Here is a 26511-nt window from a genome sequence, read left to right as displayed (position 1 = left end):
GTCATTCAATGGAGTATTGAAAAAAGCACGAGGTTTGTCTGTCACTGCTATGGTTAGACTTTCGTTGGAGCAAACTGTTGAATGGTATACCTGTAGGTCTTAAATAGCGCACCAACTTGTAAAACAAATGAATTATGGACTGAGAGGTTCAAAATGAAGTGGGAGAAGAATTGTGAAAGTTCAAAAAGGAACTTTTTTTATTGGAATATACCCATAGGGGTATACAAGGTTAGATCTAATACATGTTAGGTTGATGGTACTGGTGGTAATCCTTATTGTGTTTCACTAAATGAAAAAAATGTGATTGTGCAAAATGAATTAATTTGCACTTCCCATGTTCACATATCATGAAGGTACCTGATAGAATGAGAGGGCTAGCTAGAAATTTTGTTAGAGAGTATTTCACAATAGAGAATTATGTTGCAACATATTCAGGGTCATTCTCACTAGTTGGCCATGAGGCATATTGGCTATCTCCGAGTTTTAGAATGAGAAGTAATGAATTCTATTGTTGTCCAATCGACTAAGGACAACTAGAATACCGTTGAATTTGGCACATAATCTTGTTGTTGTTGAGGGCGTAGAGTAGGATTACCAATAAAAAGACGAGTAATGAGTCTAAACCAAATAAGGTAGGGGTCATCTTATCGAAGTGGTTCACGATATACTGGTGCATCACAAATATATTGAAGTCGTTGGTTGCAAAGAGGCAACCATTATGCATGCTCCAACTCTCAATTTGTATTTGGTCTTCCTCGACGATCATGGTGAAAATGTGCTGAATCAAATAAAATGGAGTTGGTATCATTTGTTTCAACCAAATTGCCTCATAACTCAATAAGACAAGTGAACCTCGATAACATCCCAACAAAAAATTGGATCTCTAACACGCCATATATCTCGTCCAATACGACAATAGTCAGGAAGTCTCTCAATTAAATCATCAGAGTATGGTTCCCAAATAAACTACATGAAAAGAATAAACAAATGAGTTTAAACTACAATTTACATGAAAATTAAAACAACACTGATATTATATCGTACATGATCTTCCGTCATAGAATCAAGTGCATCCCTAAACACTTTCAACACATGCTTAGTAGTGTTGGTCCAACTAAAATGTGTGTACCATCTAGTAGCATGTGGACCCCTAGGTAAACCAGTTGGAAAAATATTTCTGTTGTCTCTTTGTGCTATTACCTGGGGTCTAAGGACAGTAACTTCCTCCCATGCCCAAATCTAAACATAATATATATAATTAGGTAATTAAACTACAAGAAATATTAATAACGAATTATTTAGATATTAAGTATACCTGAAGTAGTGGTAGAAATCCAGCTATCTCATTTTGGTTACTTTGTGAGGACTTACAGAGAAAACGATACAAGCACACTAAGGTCGCACTACCCCAACTATAAGGCCTAATTGCATTGACGACCTCGAGCATGGGAAGATACATAAGCTTTAAGAAACTTTCAAATGTGTATCTGCCATAATCATACTAGCAATCACCCAAAACATGTAACACCTAGCCTTTTGATTATCCATACGACTCGCAAAATGATAGGCTGAACTAGAGCCTCATCGTGTGGGTTAGTGTACCCTTAAGTGAATGTCTAGGTTGTTTTAGACCTTAATTGAGCAAGGAAGAAGTCTAGGGTGCAAGTAAGGACCTATGCTAGCAAGAAGGAGTGAAAGAAACCTTGTTCTTTGAAGGGCCTTTTGGCGATGGGACTTCATGATCGCCCAAAGGGTTGGGCGAGTCGCCCTTGTGCCTTATGATCGCCTAGTGGGCTGTCCCATTTGTCCTAGATTCTGGAGCAAAGGGCAAGCTAAGTTGCAGCTCGCCAACCAGGTTGGCGGATTGCCCTTTAGCTCCCTAGATCGCCTAGTGGATTGCTCAAATTCCAAGCTCACTGGAATATTGGGCGAGCCAAGGGTGCAAAGAGCGAGCTCAAGCGGGCAAGGGGCAAAATTTTAAGTTAAAACGTTTTAGGTCCTTAGTTCTTTACCAAAGTTGACCCTACATTATTCTATTCCTTTCCTAGAAACTATATACGCTTATTAGACCTAAGTTTACCTCATTTGAATCATTCTCCCTAGAATCCAAAGAAAACCCAACTTCATCCTCTCCATAGAATATTTCTCTCTCTAGAAAACCCCCTTTGAAGAAGAAGATAGAGCTTGAAGCTTGGGTCAAAAACAAGGTCCATTGTTGAGAGCTTGTGCTAGGGCTTTGATTAAAGGTATGTGAAGCGTAATCATCCATGGGTTCTTCNGGGGCCCCCCCCCCCCCCCCCTTAGTTTCCCCCAAATTGAGAAGAAAACCCCAATCTAAGCTAGGGTTTCTTCCAAAGTGTGGGTAGAGTTTGAGTATGATTCCAAAAGGTTGGATAGTACTCAACTATGATTGATTTAGCATTGTTGTAGGATATTATGATGATTTCTTGTGATTTCTATGGTAACCCTAGTCTAAATTGATGAATGTGATATTTGTGGGTTTATGCCATTAGAGGTCAAATTGAAGGTTCAAAGTGACTCTCTTAAATCAATGACATGAGTAGTATTTGTTCAAGGTTAGGAACATGTAATTATGAATTGAACTAGACTTTATTGAATATGATGGGTCTTGACTTGTAAAGATGGATTTGAACCTTTATGATGAGTTATGACTAAGAATCACCTAGTAATGAAGAGTGTGATGAGAATTGCTTAAGATGAAGCTTATTACTTGTTTGTCTTGTAATCTAGATATGAATGATGATATAATGAAGCAAGGATTTGAGAGCAAGGCTTGTAGTCATGAATGTTGAATCACTAGGGCTTTGAGAGTAAAACCTAAAAGAGAATAGAAGTCTAATAGGTGGATTTGTAGTGAAAGGCATATACTCACCTAATCTACTTTGTGAATGCTTGATAGATGAAAGTGATGGAATCACTTGAACATGGATGGATTTTCAAGGACATCCTTCCATGAGAGATGAGTGTTGAGCAAGGCTTAATAAGTAAAGCTTGGGGTGTATGCTTGGCTCCAAATGGATATTGACAGTGAGATGGAGTGTCACACAAGTTAGGGTTCGGACTCCAAGAAAAAAGGAGAGCCACAACTAGTTGATGTGAGGACTATCCAAGTAAAAATGGGGAACTTTTACGTAGTAGAGTGTGGGTTTTCCCAAAGTTAGGTCTCATGAGATGGGAACCTTCACATAGTTGAGTTAAGGATCTTAGTAGCAATCTTCATATCCTATGAACTAAGACATGCTTGAGAAGTATCTCATAGTGTTCTAAAGCATATATGAACTAAGATGTGCTTAATGAAGTACCTCATAGTGTTCTAAAGTTAAGAGAGGAACTAGGTTCCAAACCTAGAAGTGTTAGTATGTGTAACACCTCTCAAAATGAAGTAGGATAAAGTAGAGCCTCACATGGGTTTTATGCATTAATAACTTGTTAAAATAATGAAGAATATCCTTTTTAGTCGGTTTAAAGAGTTTGGAAGTCAAATGTCAAGGGACGACCAAGACGTTCGGAAACTAGTCTTTTACGTGTTGGTGTGTTCTAGTATGTTGTTCATGTTTTTATGTGTTGTTTGGAGTCTAAAATCAGTGGAGGTGACCCTAGTGTCTTAATAAATGTTTTTAGGGTCAAAACGTTTGGATACGACTCCCCGGGGTCCACCCTAAGGGTCCCCGAGGAGGACCCCAACCTTGGCCAAGCAAGCTGCCAAGGTAGCTTGAAGTTTTGCTTGGAGGGAGTATGTCCGTGTCGCGGATGTGTTGCGGACTCTTCTGTCTCAAAATTTAATTTTCAGAAACTTGTGGGAACACCTCCGCGTCTCGGACTTGTTTCCCGACGAAATCTGCAAAAATAAAACTCAAGTTAGACTTGTTTAAAAAGGTCCAACTAAGTGAGGGGTAGTTTGGGTAATATTAGGGTTATTGTTTTAAGTGTTTTTAAGTATTTTAAAGGTATTTAAACTTGTATATTGTATTTTAGAATTCATTCTTCCAAATCAAACACCTTCTCTCCCCAAAAGTTCTCTCTAGAACTCCATTGGAGGCTAGGTCAAGTTAAAGCTAGGGTTGAAGGTTTCAAGTGTTTTCTTCTCAAATTTCATGGGATTCATGAAGGTTAAGTTATGGGGATTCTTTATCCTTGATTCCTCTTCCATTCAAGGAGCCAAATCAAAGTGTTTTTAAAGTTCTCCCAAAAACCCTAATTTCAATTCTAGCATGGGTTCTTGCATGAAAACCTTTTAAATGATGTTTTATGTTGTTATTAATGATTATTGATGGTTTTAAGAAAGAAATCTTCATGAACCCATGTCTTCTCAAATTCTCTAAATTTAGTCAAAAGTGGGTCTATTGATTTTGAGTAATTGATGAAGGATTTTTGAGTGGTTTGATGTGGGCTGTTCTTATATGATCTTAGCTATGTTGAATTGTTGGAAATTGTTATTGAATTTTATAATGTGAGGTAGTAGCCTTGAATGGTCATAAATTGGGACTTAGCCTTTATGTTAGTTATTGGATATTGTTTAGCTTAGCTTGTATAGTTGAATGTTGTTATTATCATTGTTATTGTATTGTTAATTGTTGGAACATGAGGATGATGAAGATATCCATGGAAAGAGGATAAGTTGACCTAACTTGAGGAATATTGTATAAGTGGCATGGAATTGAGTATTGTGCCTTATGGCCTTTGAAAGGTGGTAAGATGGCTTGATCTCTTAATATTGCTATAATTGCTTCTTAGGTTGGATCCACCTTTGGTGGAAGTGTTGCTTGTTGCTTTTAAATTATGATTGTGGCCATGAAGGGCATTATATGAGTATTGTTGTATTATTGTGTTCATATATAAATGAAGCTATATGTAAAGTTCTATATGAAGCTAATAGGTAAAGTTCTATATGAAGCTATATGTAAAGTTTTATGTGAAGCTATATGTGAAGATATGATGTGAATGAGTTTATGTGATCTTGTGATGATCCTATGTAAAGTGGATATCATTGTGATTTAAAGTATGATTTCTCATGATGTATATATGTGATGATGTTGGATTATGAAGTGTCCTCAAATGCTAATGTTGTGACTTGATTAGTAGACTAAAGTGTCTCTTCTTGTTACTTAAAGTCTTGAATGCATGAATGTGTGAAGTGGGCTAGAACTAAGAAATGGTTCCCTTTCTATAAATGCTAAAAGAGGAACTATAGGTCAAGACTTGAATCGGCAGAACTAAGAAATGGTGCCCTTTTATAAGTCTAGCTTTCCTAAGCAAATGTATAACCTTGAAGGATGGGCCTTAGGGCGATGTTCCCTTCTTGAGTGAAATGATAGCTATCCTTGTGAACCTTGATTGGCTGTGACTAAGAAATGGGGCTTTTCTTGGGAAGAGGTACTATGAGTTGGTTGAACTAGAAAAGGAACCCTATCTAGTACATATGTGATTGAATATTCTATGGGAAACAAGGCTAGCACCGAGTGGATGTGGTTAGGAAGGTGGCCTAGTTGAGTATGAGATTAGGCACAATGAACTTCCTTGGATATCCCCCAAACCATGTGCCTACATGGGTTGCTTACTAGTTCTACCCTTGGCAAGTAGAACAACCTCCACGGTGTAGGATAGACTCCGGATTCCATGCCTAGCTAGTATGGTCTATGTTAGTTATGCCTATTCCCATCATGTGGGATGTGCACTATAGTTCTTGGATAGGTTCTACAACGTGTAAGTAGTAGTATGGGATGCTATCTACACATGGCACGAGTAGGCTTTGAAGATACTAAAGTGAGTTCCCTAAGCCTAACGACTATTATGTGAAAGTCCCCTTATGTACTTGAAGGTCTCATAAGTGGTTTCTTAAAGAATGTTGGTCTATTGATGTTATGTTATAAAGGCAATGTCCTTATCTAAGGTAATCTTGAGGAACACTTAAGTGTGTTTGAAGAGGTTGTATGGGCGGTCACTTCTTGTCTCACTCAAGCGTGTCTTAAGGTTATATTAGGTAGAGGTCCTATGGTAATGAAATGGCATGTGTTCTTCTAAAGTTAAGCATGGGTTGGATATGGATATGTTGAGTATGTGTATGGTTGGCTATGGTCTTATATGCGAATGTTGACTTGTATTATATCTCTTATACTTGTGAAGTGAAGGTTTTATCAAAAATGATATGAAAGCATATATTCCTTGTAAATGTCTATTGAAGCATGTTTTTGCATGGTCTCCATACTTAGTACTTAATTGTGCTAACCCCTTTCTTTCCCTTTTTGACTAAAGTGTAGGGATTGGGAGATGGTGACATGTCATGGCTACTTGATATGTTTCTAAGTGTTGACGATGAAGACTTGGTGAGTCCTCATAGATTCGAGGACAATACCCTACATGTTACTTTTGATGTATTTCTAGTATTGTGTTTAAGTCTTGTATGGGCTTAGTCCCATTGTTGTATTCAAGTATTAGATGGTTTTGAGACATCATGTATAAAGTCTAGAAAGTCTTTTGCTTGCTATTTTTAATGAAATGTCTTCTTTGTAAGGAAAGTTTTTAAATTCTTAGTGACTTTTATGATCTATGCGATGAATGAATGCTAAGGCTTGTATGAGACCACCGAGAGGTCGAATACGCATGTAACGACTAGGGGGTGCTCTCGGGTCGTTACAGTATGAGGACCTAAAGGTAGTACTTAGCATGTATAGTATTATGGGGTGCTATGCTGCATTGCACAAGTATGACTTAGGGTCACTAAAGAGGAGTCTTGAGATAGGATTGGGCTAGAGTTGCCTTTCCTAGTTATAGTTGACTAAAGGTGAGAGATCTCCTTAGTTATGAGAGTTAAGCTAATAATGAGGCCAAAGTAGGGCGAATATGACTAGGATGACTTCAAGGCTATGCTTAGTGTGAAGGGTAGTATGTGATGCCTTTCATACATTGCACAAGTGTGTCTTGGGGTTACTTAGAAGTATGGTGCCCTTATGGCATAGAGAAGCTTAATAGTTGACCATGTACATATATTATAATTAAGATGACATGAAACCTAAGTCTTGAATGTGAAGGTGGACTATGCCCAAGAATGACCAAAGAGAGGTACTTAGCTTGGATGTTAGTATGGGATCCAATCCTTGCATTGCACAAGTATATTGGAGGTGGCTTGTGAAATAGTTCTCTTGTAATGTGAAGGACTTAAGGTCAAAGTATGTAACCATGAAAGTCTAAGTAAAGACTATGCCAAGAATATGATGTATCTCCTATGCTCATTAAATATATCTTATGTTGAATTATGTTTATATGATGCTTGTGTTGATAATTATTCTATGGCTATGTTGATTGTGTTATGATCATGTTATTATCTCTTATGCTTATGTCTTATGTTGACTAACCATTTGAGATGCTCTTATGATGTTGTGCTAGCTTTCATACTTGGTACATTTTGTACTAACGCATATTGCCTACATTCTAATCAAATGTAGGGTGTTGGAGATTGAGTTGCTTTGGAAGCTAGGTTTCTAAGGCGTTTGAAAACTTGAAGAATTGGTGAGTCCTCATAGTTTCGAGGACAAACCCACTATGTTCCTTTATGTCATTTCCTATGTTTTAGACTTATTATGGGTTGTGTCCCAAGACTTTTATTCGCGTTATTCATAGATGGATTGAGACATAGACTTAGTAAAAACTTCTGTTGTAATGAAATGCTTTTCGATTGTTTACTTAAAGAAAGTTTTTAAATTTCCCGTATTTTCTATGATTTTATGTTATGACTATGCTAAGGGCTTGTATGCGACCCCTTCGGGCTCAAGTACGCCATGTTATATCTAGGGGGTACCCCTGGGTCGTGATAATCCATATCTTGTGTTGTCATGCCCGACAATTGTGGTTGCCCTAGCATGTGCGCATTAAGTGCAGAGACCTTAAGGCTATTACGGTTGAAGCCTTGAGGACATGGAGTAAAACCTAATAATCATTGACAAATATTTTACCAATCTCCTATAGTCCTTATTGGCTCATTATCAAGTACAAGATCACCATTCACAAGTAAGCCATACAACACCTCTACATCTTGCAAGGTGATAGTTTCCTCACCTGTTCCTAAAGTAAATGTATGTGTCATAGGACACCATATTTCGACTAGTGAAGTGATCAAACTACGATCAATCATAGGCCAATGAGACCTATAAACACCATACAATCTAGATAATTGAATCACTTCTAAGACTTGAGAAGTGATGAGATATTTCTTTACGAGGTCCCAAAATTTACCATCACACCTCCTCATATTTAGAATCATATTAACATTTCCATCCCATATATCCCGTGATCTATGGGTGAGTTGTTCTATTAATACAGATGATTCAAGTGGACCGGGGTCTAGTTGGTATGCATTATTACCCGCCATAAAACTACCTACAAAATAAAATTCACATATGAGATTGAAATTATTAAATAGACAATAACATATAACATCCACTAAATTTTTTAAACTAGTACTAGCACGTCACGCCAATTACTCCTCAAACACATACATGTTATTTGTTGCCAAAATGAAATAATTAAAAGAGGCAGAAAAGAAAGTGCGAAAAAAAGGCAGAGAGATGCCAAAAAGAGACTTTTGGCATTCTACTTTCATCTCCTCTTCCCTTAAATATTCCTCAACCAAACCTTTTATTTCCCCAATCTTTTTCTCCCTCTTATATCAAACCAAACTCAATTGTAGTACAAAAATTGTTTGATAACTTAATTTTCACTCTCTTTAGAAATATTTAAAGAAACAAGAAAGTAGAAATTACTCCTTTTGGTGCAAGTGTTTTACTGGAAAAGAATATTTTTCAACGTTCACTTTACAACATACATGAATCTTCTAAATAACACACGACTAAAACGATATAAAAATGAGAAGATAGAAATTCTTAAATTCAAGCATTTCTTCAACTGTTTTATGAGGAAAAAACATACCTCAAAAAAAGAAAGATTACTATGTTCCAAGCTTTTCATAAGGTTTATGAAAATAATTTATTGTTAATCTTCCTTCTTTATAATACCTAGATGGTTGGAGGACTGTAATTTGTAGAAATCATAAATTCTATAATTTAAGAGGGATAAAAGAGAGTAACAAAATCATATTTTTATAATGAAACTTCATACTTTGAAATCAAGTTGTTCTAGAGGAAATTTGTGCTTCAAGCTTCTGACAACACTTCATACCGAGCTTCGGATGTCTTCAAGAGAGTTGAACAATAACTTTCTCAATTAATCTTGAAGCCTAAGACAATTTTGAATCGCAAGTGAATAAGCGCTAAAGATTTCGCTGAAGATTTCTTGAATCGCATGTGGAAGGGTTGGAAATTTCTCTAATTGCATAAGGGTTTTAGGTAAATGGGTTTGAAATTAAAACTCACGATTGAAGGTAAATGTGTTTGAAATTAAAACTCACAATTGATAAGATAAACGACACCATATATTTTAGTGGGGTGAAAAATAATTGATGTGGGCCTAGATTACGTTTAAAGCTTAAAACGTTACTAAGAGTAACATATTAGGCTGAAAACATTAATATTAGTAACAGTTCTAAACTTAACGTCGTCAGCCACAATATTTCACATAGGTGAATTTTTTAAAATAAATTATACTCTAAAATGTTACTGAGTATTACGTTTATACTAGTTTTGTAAAAGAATTTAACAACGTATGAATTGGTTTAAATAATGACTTAGTTTGGTAAAAAATTCTTTATAAGTTATTTGTTTGTACTTCTTTCGCTTTATTACTTGTTGTGTTGAGTGGTGGTTTGACTTATCTATTGGTGGGATTAGCAAAGGTTTTTATCATACCTTAAATTTTGGATCGTGACAGTCTCACAACCTTAGTATAGAATTTAACTATTCTTAATTCTGTAAACAACACCAATAAGATAATCAAATCATAATTTCCTACAAAAATGATGTAGAAACTATTCTAAGATATTATCGAAATTTTCCCAAAAACAACAAATAAGTGAGAACTTATTCGTACACGATATCCTAGAGACTGTAATAACTCATACAAATATAAACCCTACAAAAATATTTGGAAAAATTATCTAACTACATATCATTTTTACCTTATTATCTATTACTCCCTACCATTCCAAAAAATAACAAAAAATTCTCTTTTCCATAATCTCCCTTGCTTTTTTGGATACATTAGTATACTATCACCCCCAAATTTTTTTATCCTTTTTTTCATGCCTAAAATCACTCTATGGTATCACCAATTATTCACCAGTCTATTTTCAAATTTCAAATCTTTTCTCTTTCCGATTTATCAATGGCAATTTCAAATCTACAAATTTAGTCGATGAAGGATGCATCTTCAACTTCAAAATTGATTGTGGAAAAACCGGTTTAAAATGAGGAAAAGATCGAGGTGTTGGTGGCTCCAATAAGGATTTTGGGTCGAGATCCATGGGTGACGCCATTATTGAAAGTGAAAAAAAGCTATGGAAGTTGATACAAAACAAAAGAGAAAGTTAGAAAGATTTTTTCATCATTCTTTTTTTGCTTTCAGCAAATTAGATTGTTGAATTTGTTTTGATTTTTTGTTGTTCATCTTTTTCTGATACATGCGTTCAATTTTTTACTGTATCTAGTCGTTTTTGTTTCTTAAATTAATGTATAATGCATTCATTTTTTTCTTTGTTGCTTTCAGCAAATCTTTTAATGTATATAATTGATTTGATACTTAAATTACTGTATATTCATTCGGTTTCACCTTTATGATACATTACAATTTTATCATGTACAATATATCGCTTTCAAATATTAGTTTTGATACATGACCCTAGTTTATTGAAACACAAATTAGTATGCATCATGTTCATAGTTATGTATTAGATACACAACTATTACAAATTTCATTTTCTTTAACTAACGATGCATACACCCAGCCTAATTCAACTAGTAGAGGATTGGGTATATGTAGACACTATCAAATATTATTGTTGATACATAAACACTAATGTTTTGTAATAAAATCAGATTGTATCATATTCATAGTTATGTATATGACACATAACTTTGTTATAACTTTATTATGTACATAACATAGTTATGTATCAGATGTTGTGGTGTATCAGATGTTGTGATGTATCACATGTTGTTAAGTATCTGCAACACTATTTTATAAATAAATCAGAGGATATCATATTCATAGTTTTTTTCATATGATACATAACTATAAAAAATTATCGACTTTTTTTTAATATATTACGATTTGAGAGATATTTGTGAGAAGAAAATTTAAAATTTAAACTGTTTGGAGTTGTTATTTGGGAGAGATTGACATCAATTTGATTGGCATGATTTGGTGAACTAAGATTGAATTTTATATTTGATTTCCTTTTTAATCTCAACAAACTAGTTGTCTAATGTATCAAATATGATGTATCCAAATTAATGGGATGTATCTAGATGATAACAATTTTAGGGAATTTTTGTAAATTAGAAAAGAATAGGAATAGAATGTAATTTGATCTCTACACTATGGGATTCCTAAAACTTTTACAAAATATTTATAGTGGCCCACAAATTTAAAATTTAAAACTGTCAAAAATATATGCATGTTTGACATCATTAACGGATCGTAAACAAACATACAATCCATGTATATTTTTTATTCCTCCATAAATACTCCACTTTGGAACTCCACCGTATTCATCTTTATAGATCATGAATGCAATATACTGTCATGCAGGTAGACCATGATCATCCACAATATTAATTTGAGCTTCATTCTCTGTTAGTTTATGGATGGTGAAATTGTTTATGGTTCGTGGATGGACCATGGGTTCGAGGATTTATGGTTCATGGATGGTCTTCTTTGTGGTTTCTGTAAGATTAAATACTTTAATACATAATAGCAGGATCTTTAACACGATAATCTTACATAGAGATCGTTAGGGGTGTGTACCTGATGCGGAAGACATCATCACAGAAAGAAGCGGAAGCGTTAGTCGTAAATTGGTTTCTACCTCGTTGCCCTAACCTTACGTTACCACAGTCGTCAATGATGGAATTATTATAGAGAATATGTGGTAACCCTAATGGGTGGAGGGAGGACCAATTTATAGAGGCTAAGACTTAATCTGGTACGTCCATCAAATAACCAATGTACGAACGAGATTTATTCTTCATTAAACATTATTTATTGTATTACTTGGGTTACAAGTAAACTTGGGCCATAAGTAAGAATTATTCTTACATTCTCCCACTTGGCCCAATGACCATATAACATTAATATTTCATAAACATTAGTTGTGCATAAAATAAATCTCTTCTATAATGTCCATCATACATATCAAAATATAACAAACTACTAATGCGAGTTATGGCAGTTGTACATAAATTTTAAGTTACATACTTCCTTCCATGTACTACTGCATTAGCAACTTATCATACTAGGTTCATAAGCTATAAAACATATAACATTACGGTCCACAATAATGTCTCATAGAGACTTATCTTGTAATATATCAAAACAATAATGCATACACCATTATGAGAAATAAGAAATTCATTAATTTATATCGATCAGAAACACATAATTGAGATTATAGTGTAAAAACATCTTTAAAATATTAATCATAAGTATAACCAAGACCCATTTTTTGAACATGTTCTTTAAATGTCTTTGGTTATAAGCCCTTTGTTAACGAATCTACAATCATAACATCAATTCTAATATTCTTAAGTAACACTCTTTGTTTCTGAACTTCTTCATTGACAGTAAAGTACTTTAATTTCATATGTTTGGCATATAAGGAGTACTGATCGTTCTTGGAGAAGAATACTGCTGCAGTATTATCACAATAAATTTTCAGTGGCTTGATAATCGTGTCGACAACCCCAAGTCTTGAAATAAAGTTTCACAGCCATAATGCATGAATTGTGGCTTCATAACATGCCACAAACTTTCTTTGCAGCTTTCCATTTATCAATTCCAGGGTTACTTTGAACATACATCAAACTTCCAACAATAGAAGAGTAAGGAATTGTTTCCATTTCTTTTTGTTCTACATCATTCTTTGGGTATTGCATGCGATTAAATTTGTCCCATTTTTAATAGGAACTATTCCTGCTGAACAATTGTTCATGTTAAATCTTTCTAGAACTCTTTCGATATAACCTTTTTGAGACAATCCCAATAATCCTTGTGATCTATCAAGGAATATTTCTATCCCTATCACATAGGATGCCTCACCCATATCTTTCATTTCAACTTTCATAGAGAACAAGTTTTTCATCTCACGCGATATGCCTAAATCATTAGCAGCAAGTAAAATGTCATCAATATACAAAACTAAAAATATAAACTTACTCCCACTGATCTTTTGGTATATACATCTATCAACGGTAATCTCCTTACATTCAAAAGATGTTATGGGATCATTAAACTTTATATACCATTGTCATGAGGTTTGTTTGAGTCCATATATTGACTTCTTTAGTTTACGCACCATTTTATCTTTTTCTTTAATTTCGAAGCCCTTTGATTGGTCCATATAAACATCCTCCTCGAGGTCTCTATTAAGAAAGACAATTTTCATGTCCAGTTGGTGTAACTCTAAATCATAATGAGCTACCAAAGCCAAAACAATTCTTAACGAGTCTTTATTTGAGACAGGTGAAAAAGTCTCTTTATAATCAATGTCTCCTTTTTTAGTGTATCCCTGGATAAAAAGTCTGGCTTTATATCATTCAATATGACCGTTTGAATCGTGTTTGGTCTTGAAGACTCATCTACACCCGATTCTTTTAGAACTTTCTAGTAATTGAACGAGATCCCAAACATTGTTGTATTTCATGAATTTTAACTCTTCATTCATGGAATCAATCCATTTATTAGACTCAGTGCTTTTTATGGTGTGTGACAATGAAACCGGATCTTTATTAATTCTAATGTCAAAATCGGACTCTTGCCAATAAATCACATATTCATTTGAAATGGCCGATTTTCTTTCTCTTTGAGGTTTTCTTAATGACACTATTTGTGATTCATTTGCATCAGATACTTGTGAGTTAGTTCCATCTTGAAGTGTTTCACCAAAATGTTGTTCAGCATTGTTAAAATGTTCTTCAACAAGAGGAACAATATTTGTTATTGGTGCGGAAGTAGGTACATTCATGGGCAATAAAACATTTACCCTTACCTCATTAATTTTCACACTTTGTTGTTCAACACTCCCAATAACTTCACCATTCTCAATGAATTTTGTATTACCGGTTTCAACAATTCTCGAACTATGATTTGGAAAATAAAACCTATATCCTTTAGATTTCTCTTGATAACCAATAAAGTAACCACTTACCGTTCGAGAATCTAATTTCTTTTCATGTGGATTATAAACTCTAGCTTCCGCACATTACTAGGAATCATATTCAATAAATATACAACGATTTTAAGAGCATACATCCATAATGATTTGGGTAATGAGGAATTACTCATCATACTCCTAACCATATCCATAAGTGTTCGATTACGCCTTTCTGCAACACCATTTTGTTCGAGGTGTTCGTGGCATAGTATACTGTGCACATATGCCATATTCTTCAAGAAATTTTACAAATGGACCTGGACATTGTCCTGATTCGTTATATTTTCCATAATATTCACCACATTTATCTGACCTAATGATTTTCACTTTCCTATCTAATTGTCTTTCAACCTTATTAACGTACACTTTGAGAGCGTCTGTTGCTTGAGATTTTTCTTTCAACAAATAGATAAATTCATAACATGAAAAATCATCGATAAATGTGATAAAATATTTTCTCCACCAAAAGATGAATATCAAAGGGTCCGCAAATATTAGTGTGTATAATTTCAAGAAGGTGAGTGCTCCTTGTGGCACCTTTCTTGGTATGTTTGGTTTGCTTTCCTTTAATGCAATCCAAACATATATCAAGATCAATAAAATTCAAATTTGGAAAAATCTCATTCTTTACTGATCTTTTTAATCGTTCTTTGGATACATGACTCAAACGTATATGCCATAAATAAGCAGAACTTTCATTTAGCGATAGTGTCCTTCCTTTCTACAGAAATGACACACATCAGCCTTGAGTTCATTATGAGCATCCTGTGGAGATTTAGCAGGTGCTTTCTTCTTCTTAAACTTGTTGGCCTTCACTTTAAGTCCTTTACCAGCTCCTTGACCCATGCAGTTAATGGAGTGACCTCCTTATTTCTTAAGTCTTGACGCTTCTTGAGTAAGCATACTGGACAATTCACTGACATTCCACTTATCTTAATAGTGTTATAGTTAATTTGGAATGGTCCATACTCAAGAGGAAATGAGTTCAGAATAAACTGAACCAAAAGGTGTCATCCACTTTCATCCTTAAGGTTCAAAGTCTTACTGCAATGTTGGTCATCTCGATGATATAATTTTGCATACTACGCGACCCATCAAACTTCATGGTCGTGAGTTTTGCCATTAATGTACCAGTGAGAGACTTATCAGCAGAACGAAAATGTTCTTCCACAAACTTCAGGTATTCCCTGACACTTTATATTTGTGGAATAGTACTCTTAATGTTGTTAGCAATAATCATTCACATGAACATAAGACTCAATCTGTTAGAGAGCTCCTATGATTTATGAAAAGACTTATCATCCTCATTGCTCTTATAAGTAATGATAGTAGGTTTGTTATTCAACAGAGCCAAGTCATGATCCATCACACTTAAGTGGAACTAAACTTGTTCATGCCATTTAGAGAAGTTCATTCCATTGAACACAGTAACAGACAAAGTAACAGACAAAGCATGTGAATGAAGAGGAATAACTGCAAATAGATATACATGCTCACAAATCAGAAAATAATGTGAATTCAGGAAAACGATAAAAGTACATCATCATTCTCCTTTGGGTAGATATTACGACACACTGTCATAATTTAAAAGTCATTTTTAATCTTTAATAGGTAATTAATTTTTTTTATCAAACATATACGACATCTTTGGATATACAATATATGTCTGACTAAAAAATATTAATTTACCTCATAATTTTCACTATTCGTAGAGTGATAGATTAGTCTTTGGGTAAATTCTTGAGTGCTATCAATTATTTTTCAATATAGACATTTAATTAACATTCATAGATAAATGACAATTTTATGAATGCATATTTTTCTTAACCATACTAGTTTGACCACTTTGGTGACTAACAAGCTATATGAATACAAATGCACACATAAAATCATAAAATTTTTGTGCATGTGAATAATTTTATACATTTTAGTTTGACCAATTTGGTGACTAGCATAATACATGCATCAAGTGATCATAAATATTTTATGTGTAGACGTTAATTTCTCTAGTTTGACCACTTTGGTGACTAACAAACTGTATGAATACAAATGCACACATAATATCATAAATTTTCTGTGCATATGAATAATTTTATATATTTTAGTTTGGCCACTTTGGTGACTAACAAACTATAAAAACATAATACATGTATCAAGTGATCATAAATATTATATGTGTAAACATTAATTTCTCTACTTTGACCACTTTTGGTGACTAACAAACTATAGAAACATAATATATGCATCAAGTGATCATAAATATTACATGTGTAGACGTTAATTTCTCTAGTTTGATCAATTTGATGACTAACAAACTATGTTGCATTAAGTACACATATTACTTATTACTTAGTCAAATAAATACTACAAATACTTGATGTTACAATTACCAATCAAATAGCTAGTGATTTTTCTTTTGTAGTATTAATTTACATTAGCAAATATATGATTGCTCTTTTAGCGAGCTTCAACTAAACCGGAACTTCTACCACTCATTAGATTATTCTTTTTATTAGTAGGTAGAAGTAAATTGTACATGTAATTATCACATGGTGCATCATGCACATGACTTTGTTTAGAGTGGTATGTCTATTACATGTATCTCTTGAATTTATATTGTCTTAAGATTTGAATCTGCATGACAATACATTATATAATCATGATCCTTTATATTTAGACTGTCCATATTCTTCCCAGTTAATAGCTGAAGTAGAACAACTCCAAAGCAATAGATGTCTATATTATGAGTAGCAACTTTTAGTAATTGCAATTCCAATCTCAATTATAAACTAGTAGTACTTATTATTATTTATTTACTTAAGGCTAAGATCATAGACTTTTATGGCTTAAACAAAAGTTTTACACGTACAAAAGCTTAAGGGACTGTAATGTTGACATTCTCGTGTCAAAATTTTCATTGCGTTACATGATACTTGTTTTCATATATATATATATATATATATATATATGTAAGATTATCCGTTCAAACAATCGAGGCCGGATGCCACATGTAAGATTAAATACTTTAATACATAATACCAAGATCTTGAACACGATAATCTTATATAGAAATCGTTAGGGGTACACATACCTGATGCGGAAGACATCATCACAGAAAGAAGTGGAAACGTTAGTCGTAAATTGATTTCTACCTTCTTGCCCTAACCTTACGTTACCACAGCCGTCAACGATAGAACTATTGTAGAGAATATGTGGTAACCCTAATGGGTGGAGGAAGGACCAATTTATAGAGGTTAAGACTTAATCTGGTTCGTCCATCAAAGAACCAATGTACGGACGAGATTTATTCTTCATTAAATATTATTTATGTTATTACTTGGTTACAAATAAACTTGGGCCATAAGTAAGAATTATTCTTAGAGTTTCCTCTTTTGATTTATGGACCATAAATATAAGATACGGTCCATATCTTTCACCATGGTTGAGCGTCTCCAAAATTTGAGGTACTGAACTGTGGTTGCTATTGTCCATGCCAAGACCTACGAGCCGTAAATGTAATGTATTTTATGATGGTTAGTAGGTCAACACTTAATATCTTCATCAAGTCCAAGCTAAGCTCCATGACGCATTTATAGTTGTGTACTTGTGTTGTCACTGGTTCGACAAATTAGCTCCCCGTGAAACTCATACTCTTTCATTGCTGTTTCATTAGTCGAGATATATATACTAATTCCGATCTAAGTCTAAATTAAGGTGATGCATGCTTCCACATGACGAAACCTCAATAATCCACTTGTCAAGCCTGATAGACATTTAAAAAATACACTAAAGTAGGCCATGTATTAATTAATGTTCCACCTGAAATTAAATTTTGTTATGCGTGTGTCAACTATATATATATATTATTATTATTATTCTTTCATGATTCTTATGATAGATAGAGAGATAGATGTAGCAACAAGATGAACGCAAATAGATCAAATTATATATATGCGAAGATCTGGATACTAAAAATGCATGATGACATCTCTAAGAAAACTCTTCCTCATGTCTATGATAACTCTTTTCTAATTTGTTGCCTATTACTCCCTCTATTTAAAAAAAAGGTGTAGTTTTACTTGATACGGAGTTTAAGAAAATAAAGAACATTTTTAAATCTTGTGGTCCTAAATTAAAGTTATGTCAAATGTACAAAATTGTCTTTTAATCTTGTGGCCTTAAACATGCCACGTGGAAAGCTGAAATTAAATTGTTACCAAAAAAAAGAAAAAAAATATTCCTTTTCAAACAAACTAAAAAGGAAAGGAAGTCATTATTTTTGAAATGGAATGAGTATATTATTATTCATCAAAGTATAATTACAAGAAGACAAGTAGGAGTAGTATTATTTATTTATTTATTTATAAAGAAAACATACAAACGGTAAAGATAAAAGGAAAGCCATATATATATATATATATAACTAAAGAGATAGTTCAACTCCTAAAGTGCACTACCAAATGATACTTTTATCCAGGTCCTAGAGTCTTCAACGAAAAAACACTCACATCCCAAGTACAACTATATTTTATATATATAGAGTAGACTCACAAAGTTGTCCTCCTTCATGCATAACTCCTGGAATGAACTCACGAGTGGAATGGCACCAATGGTCATATGAATTGTGGAGATTTGGCCAGTCCGAAGATGTTGTCATGAAATCTTGCATCCAGTTGGTGAGAATAACCTCTTGATCAATGCTGGGTAGCGTACTGATCAATTCGTTCATTGTCTTCTCCATCTCCACCTTCTCATATCCTGTCAATACCGGATATGAAACTCCATTTTCTGCATAACACAACAGCGGAATCCACAACACGAGTATGTTGAACTTCACTTGTCTTGGAACTTCATATTTAACTTTGTTAAGCTCTCCAATTAATATCGCTACACCACCAAATGGCAAAACTCAATAATAAAAAACGCTTTTTTTAAAATTACTATACTTTAAGACTTCATGTCAAGTCATAAGAGTTCAAAATAAATCTCAAGTCAAACTATATATCCAATTAATATCGCTACACCACCAAATGGCAAAACTCAATAATAATAATCGCTTTTTTTAAAATTACTATACTTTAAGACTTCATGTCAAGTCATAAGAGTTCAAAATAAATCTCAAGTCAAACTATATATATCACTTAAAAAATTTAGTAATAATAATAATTTGAACACACCTGTGATCTTGACAATGAATCCTTGCACCCTGAGATTAGACAAGAGAGTAATGGAAGCCAAGCCAGAAGATAAGCTCCATTGCACCAAAGCTTCATCCACAGCACCGCACTCTACCATCTTACTTGTTATCCACAGCAACTCCTGTGCGTGTTTCTCAGCTGCCAAGTCGTTCACACTCTCCTCATGACCGGGAACAGCCAGCTCGCTCTTGTTTTGAAAGAGGCTCGTGGCAGTTCCCACCCATGGAAAAAATGTGCCCAAACCTTTGAGTGATGACGCCACAAAAGATCCCAAAGGAAGGGATCGAAGAATGCGTGATGGCCATGTCCATGAATCCTCTGACATACGGGGTCTCTTTAAAGAGCTATAAAGAAGTCCAGATGTACGCGTGAATGCTGAAGCCAGGGCCGAATGATTAACTTGGAGCATCTCTAAGTGTCCGCATTTAGTGTTCTCATCTATGATCTTGTCAGCCATCCCCAGTGCAAACTGGTACTTCCTCGACGAAGCTGGAATCTCATTTAGCAACGCTAGTATCTGAAATATATTCCCTCGAATGAATAAGTCAACAGTTTACATTATAGCCCTTTCCAAATTACTGGATTCTAAAATAATAAATTGTACACACTAAATGGATCTTTTATGACAAAAATCGAAGTTTAGATCAAAACTATTAGGTTCACGCGAACCTGTCCATCCATCTTGGTTGTCAAAACGCCCCCTAGAATTCATTCAACAAAAGTAAACAAGTACCAATATTATTTTCTTCTTAAAAGGAAATCGTAGAACAAAACATTATATGCACTCTAAGTTGAAGGAAATTAATCGAAGCTTGTTATCCAGAATAGTTCAGATTTACACCGAGTTTGTTTATCTTTACTGTTGTGTTACCATTTATAGATCGTTACTATAGAAAAAGTCCTTAATCCGAAAAGAGGACTAACACGATGTCGGATCCGATGGTAAGTTTACCATTTTGGATCTTAGTCTATTCTCTCCTAATAACTAAGGATGATGGCACAGGACCAATGTTGTTAATAAAACAAAAAATTATGTGAAATTAGAGAAAAAAAAGTCTATGCATCTAAAGATGTATTCTTTAGGATAATAAGTTTTTTGTTCTTTTCAAATGAGGAAAATTACTCTTCTTTCTTTAGGATAATAAGTTTTTTGTTCTTTTTAAATGAGGAAAATTACTCATAAGATGGGCATATGGAAAACAAGATTCACAAGTGACATTTCATATTGACCTTTCTCACCTTTTAACACACCTCATCTTTAACTCATCTCTTGGGCTCCCCATCCTCATCCCCACCACCACTACACTACCCTCAACAGTATTTCTCTAAATTAGATACAAATGCTTTTAGAATAGTTATTTTTTACTTGCGTATGATCAAATACAAGAAAATAAGTAAAACAAAAATCCTACTTATTTTTCTAGAAATCATCTTCTAAAAAAAATTTTTCATCGTACCGAACACACCTAAGTAATTATTGAGCAGTGATCATATGCACATAGTAGTGCATACTTAAAGTTGAATAAATTCTCGATTCATGAATGGCGGATGATTGCCAAATGATAAATTGTTTATATTCATGAAAACATTATACCAGTAAATACTAAAAACGATTTATATGTAATAAAGTATATTATTTATGTATTGGTAAAAAATGATTCATTTTTCTAAAAATGTATTAAACTACTTAATTATAATAAATTTATACACTTTAAATACACTTGGGTATGAACAAGTAATTATCCTTCAGGAGATTCAAATGATATGTGGAGTTAACTGGAATAGAGTAGAGTAATTTACACACTTTAATATCAATCTTTATAAAAATAAGTAATTGTCTTTCACCAAATTCAAATGGAAATAAAAATATATGAAGAAAATTATAGCGGTAGTGTTATGTATTGGTTTGGAAAGCATAACGAGTGGATCCCACCATACTCCATGACATTTCACTTAAATTTTAGGACATGATTTGTAATTTAAATGAAAAAGATGACTTTTTTTTGGGAGTTAATAATAAGGTCAAAATAGCTAAACATAGAGGACAACTTAAAGCAAGCAAATCTTGCAATAATATTTCAAAAACTATGATACCCTCAAATTTCTTTATTAATGACTAAAGAAACTAACATGTTAAAACTCTCCTTTTAAAATATATATATATATATATATATAAAGAGTTCCTGCTTCAACTTTTTTTTGTGTGTGCTTAATCTATAGTCAGTGAGACATCATTTAGTAATAAAATGGTAAGATTGAAAAATCGCATGTTTAAATTAATTAGAAGAATTTAATTAAGAAAAAAGTATAGAATTATAGAATCCACGAATTAGAGATTTATTCAACTCTTTTACTATCATATATTTTAGAGAGTGCAAATAAAGTACCTATATGTCACATTGAAATATTGAGGGATAAACTTCTAAATTTTAACCAAGAAAACGATCATAGAAGATTTAAGTTTTTTTCAGGTAAAATTATATATTTAAAACTATGTTAAAAATATTATAGAACACAATAATTAACTATCTAAAATATTCAAAAGTCATATTCTAGTCAAAGAAAAACTTAATTAATTTTCAAAATTACCGTTGTGTCATCATAAATTGTGCCACCTAATTTGAGAGGAAGGGTATAAATTTTTGGGCCCTCATAAATAAATTAAATGTACATATATATCATATATGTACATGTTCCTGGTATATATGTTACATTTTATATATATATCAATGAGCATGAAGCGGTTAACCAATTCTCTCTCTATTCAGAGATATGTGTCGTATTTACTTATTTATTTTTTTAAAAAATGCTTATAAAAAGTGATGAAGTAACTTAATTTTAAATTTTCATTTCATAGTGATCGATGATCGATGATTTATAACGACAATGTACACATTATTACTTGTCTTTTTTCCCCTTTTAAATTAGTTAATACTCATTCAAATAAATAAATAAGGGAAATAACCAAAACAAAAATTGAAGGTCAATTTACGGCATGATAATGCATCTGATTTCCTATGTTTAAGACACGCAAGTGACGATTGAGATAACACAAATGACGTGTCGAGAGGAGAGGTGACAAGTTAAAATAGGTGTCTAAAGAAAAAGACACATGGCATTTACATGCATACCAAAATCTATTATTAGTATATAGTAACGGCAGACCGAAAACGACAGATTTATTTCTGTACCTATAATAACAAACCTTACAAAAGTAGTACTTCCTGCTGGCTGATTATGTCCAAATTGATACAAATTCAGAACAGATCCCAAAATTAAATTTTAGTTTAGTTACCATCCAAGCATACATAAATAATTTAATTTGAAGTTTAATTTTAATTACGTTCCTAGCATAAATAAATAAATAAATGAATTTAATCTTAAATAGTCGAAAAATTCAGTCCGCTAAGCAACGGACCGATCCCAAGGAGTTGTGAGTGGTAAATCAATATAATGAGGACCGCTAATAAGTATGGCTCCCCATCCTAGTTGAGTGATCAATTTAAGAAACAAGATACATCTTACAATTCAATACTTCAAAATTATTAGTCCCTTTGTGTCCAATTTATGTGGCACTTTTCGTTTTTTGAGTCAAATATTTCAAGTTTGTACGGAAATTTGCACATGAGATCTTCAATTTTTTAAAATAAATTTTATATATTTGTAAATTACCCAAAAAAAATATTATAAGTCACAATAGTTTATAATTCAAAAAGATCTATAAAAAACTTACGATAAAAAATAGACTTGTTTGAATTTGAAAATCTGAAAAGTGTCATATAAAATGGGACGGAGGGAGGAACTAAATACTTTCAGAATGAGATGATAGGTGATGAGTTTTCAACAAGGTAAGTAGTTGTTACGCATCTTCCTTTAGTGGCAATATATATATGTGCTATGTTTGAAATCAAAATTTAAAGGCCTTGTTTGATTTTTAATTATGTATGTACTTTGCAAGCAATAAATTAAAATAAGGGATAAAACTTACATGCGTGAGAGCTCTACCAAGAACTTTAGCAGAAGGTGGTGGTTTTATATAATTAGTAGAATCTTGTTGAAGCACTAAATCAAAAGCAGAAGTAGAAGAAGCTCCAGTTGATGGCAACATTATTAAATCATCAAGTGAATAGGAAGAAGCAGTAGAGAAAGGACAGTGATCCATCAATACCCTAAGAACCCAAACTGCTAACCAAGTCATGAGCATCAACATGAACCTCATGTGGTCTGTTGCTCTCCACTTTTCTGTTTGTTGGTCTGCCGCCTTAGCATTCGAAGCTATTGCAACAAGGCTCTTTGCGGCTGCGTTTACCGTCGTCATAAATATCGAGTTCAGAAGCGCCGATGGTCTCGTCTTGCACGAACCATAGTCCACCACTGCTAGATCCATACTCATCACTCTCTCTATTCTTTTTTCTTTTTCCTAAACAACCACACCTTACTCCTCATATACCTTTTCTCAACAAAAATACTCCCCTATCCCACCGTCATACTTTTAGCTATATTATATATATATATATATATATATATATATCAGTGTGTAATGACTTTACCGACTCTTAATACAATAATATTACTCTTAATGCTAAATATTTTTTATTACCGCTTAAGAAAAATGTTCATTATTAATTAATTGAAAAAAAATAAGACAAGAAATATAGAAGATGAAGTGTATACAATATGAATCATTATGCCTCTATTTATAGTGTAACAGAGAGAGCCATATAAAATGTTAGTTACAAACATGACATTAATCATGAATATAAAGGAGGAGGCTATGAAGGTGTAAGGCCAACAGAATAATGGTCATAGAGGTGGAAATTATCTTCATAATGGAGGGAAGTAATGAAGATAATTGGTGAGACTAACTTCTAGGTGTAATGAAAATCCACAATATAATATTTTATAACACTCCTCCTAAAATGTCCATAGATAATATGCCTCATTAAAATTTTACTGGGTAAAATCTAGTGGGAAAAAATTCTAGTGAAGGAAAAAGAGTATACTATCGTTTAATATATATTATTTGTTGTCTCATTAAAAACCTTGCCAGGAAAATCTAGTGGGACAAAACCTCGGTCAAGGAAAAAAAAAGGTACAACGCGTGTTATACTCCCCTGTTTAAAACACTGCTTAATTTCTTGTGATGATATCATCCAATCTTATATACCAACTTCTTAGATGTTATTATTGATAGTGTCTTTCTGATCAAATCACATTCACAAAAATGCTACGTTCTTGAACTAATCCTGATATATTATTTTATTGATTTCATCGATATGATAAGGCTTTCATCTTAGCCAAACTTCTGAAAAATTACTTTATTCATTACCTCGCTATTGCTAGCAAAACTGCTCATTCAACTCGTTCATAGAAACAATCATGTTGTGGACATTTTCATTTGCAACTGATTTTCTTGTAGATTAACTTGATATAACTTCAGTGTGATACAACTTACTCCCGACTATGATATTATTTCCTGAATATGGTAGGCCATGATTCCAACCAAACACATACCCAACTTACTTCATAGATTAGTATAATTTCTACATCATTTGAAGAAGTGGTTACTAGTGTTTGATTCTTGGAATGCTAAGATATTTTTGTGGCTCCATATGTTAACAAATAGCCCATTTGATATTGAGCTTCATGCAGATCAAATAAATATTATCCATCTACATAATCAAATAATTTATGACTTGGAGATTCATCACTTCAATTTTATTGAAGCTCATCTTTTCTTCTTGAAGCAAAAAAGCACATTTTCTATGTACTGAGTCACTTTCTTTGTTAGTTTCTTGATATAACTTGAATGATAATATGTCAATCCCTTCATATAAATTTCGTTATGTAGAACAAATAATCTTCTTTTATTTACATAACCAATAATCTGCAGGTGCAACAATACCACTAATACATAATATTTTCTTATCATTTTCATGCGATTGAAAAGATTCTTTCTTTGTGTTAAGCAATCTCAAAATCACTTGACACTCAATGTAATTCCTTTAAAACCTTTTAAATCCTTCAAGAATTTTCATATAACCTTCACTGTCTAGTTAGACATAATAATCATTCATTATACGTATTGAAGTATTACATCTATTTCCAGACTGAAACAAGTCTCATTGCATCTACCACTAAAGAATATATCTTCATTTAATAATGTCAGAACTTTTGCGAAAATCTTTTATGCCTCGAGGCACAAACCATACTTTATATGTTACGGTCATAATTTCGCACAAGATTGATTTTGTAACACCCCTCTAAGTGAAAGAGTTGGAATTAGAAAGAGTCATTTTTGGAAAGAATGACAAATCTGGAAATTTGTTTACGTTAAGTTAAGGATGAGTTTTGGGTCAACTTCAAACGACCATAACTCCTAGACCAATATGATTAAGGTGTGATACAAGATACTGTATGAAAGATCTTTGAATTATCTTTCCAACGCAACTGAGTTTTCTCGATTTCAAGTTCGTATGAGGGAGATAAAACCATTCAAAGTTGGGGTGTCTAGATAAGGAAAGTCAAAACCGAATTTATAAGGGGTATTTTGGTCTTTTCCATGCTCAATTAATTTATTTCATTTTTAGAAGTTTAATTGGGGTCTAATCAGAATTAGATTAGTTTATGCATTTACCAAAACACGCTAGGGTTTTTGGAGAAAGAACTCAAGAGGAGAAAGGGGAAGAAAAGTTCAAGATTCGTTAAGTTCTTGAGATTTTGGTTGGAGATTTCGCCAAGGATTCAATCCTACGAGGTATGTGAGTTCACATAGCATTGAGTTTGTTCACCCACGCGCCAAACATGTTTATTTCAGCGTGAAGTCGTTCTAAAAAGGTTGAAAGTTCAATGTTCTTGATATGTGTTCTTGAATTTGCTTTTGTTCTTGAATTGGGCTGAATTTGAGAAGTTCTTGAGGTTATTACGTCGATTACAAAGTTGTTTTGAGTTAGGTTCTTGTGTACATGTACTGGG

General features: G+C 33.3%; 2 protein-coding genes across 2 annotated transcripts in view; one reads left to right on the top strand and one right to left on the bottom strand.

Moving 5' to 3' along the window:
• LOC125847223 (uncharacterized) overlaps nucleotides 1-26511 on the top strand; it is a 923078-nt gene that overhangs the window by 272013 nt on the left and 624554 nt on the right. The gene's annotated exons all lie outside the window — the stretch shown is intronic.
• On the bottom strand, nucleotides 18658-23968 carry LOC125849126 (uncharacterized). Its single transcript, XM_049529147.1, has 3 exons — nucleotides 23525-23968; nucleotides 19516-20053; nucleotides 18658-19225 (listed from the first exon to the last, which is right to left on the bottom strand). The coding sequence occupies exons 1-3, from the start codon at nucleotides 23927-23929 to the stop codon at nucleotides 18867-18869; spliced, it is 1302 nt and encodes a 433-aa protein (XP_049385104.1). The 5' UTR covers nucleotides 23930-23968; the 3' UTR covers nucleotides 18658-18866.

Source organism: Solanum stenotomum, chromosome 12 (genome assembly GCF_019186545.1).
Source record: "Solanum stenotomum isolate F172 chromosome 12, ASM1918654v1, whole genome shotgun sequence".
In the NCBI taxonomy this organism is placed as follows: domain Eukaryota; kingdom Viridiplantae; phylum Streptophyta; class Magnoliopsida; order Solanales; family Solanaceae; genus Solanum; species Solanum stenotomum.
The sequence above is the reverse complement of the archived record's forward strand: the minus strand, read 5'-3'. Positions and strand labels throughout refer to the sequence as shown.

Bases quoted from the DNA above. Each gene is read 5' to 3' on its own strand.
- LOC125849126 (XM_049529147.1), bottom strand. From the start codon at position 23,929: ATGAGTATGGATCTAGCAGTGGTGGACTATGGTTCGTGCAAGACGAGA. The intron at 20,054-23,524 runs GTAAGTTTTATC...AATATATTTCAG, and splicing joins TTGGTAGAGCTCTCACGCAT to ATACTAGCGTTGCTAAATGA. The intron at 19,226-19,515 runs GTGTGTTCAAAT...TTGGTGGTGTAG, and splicing joins ATTCATTGTCAAGATCACAG to CGATATTAATTGGAGAGCTT.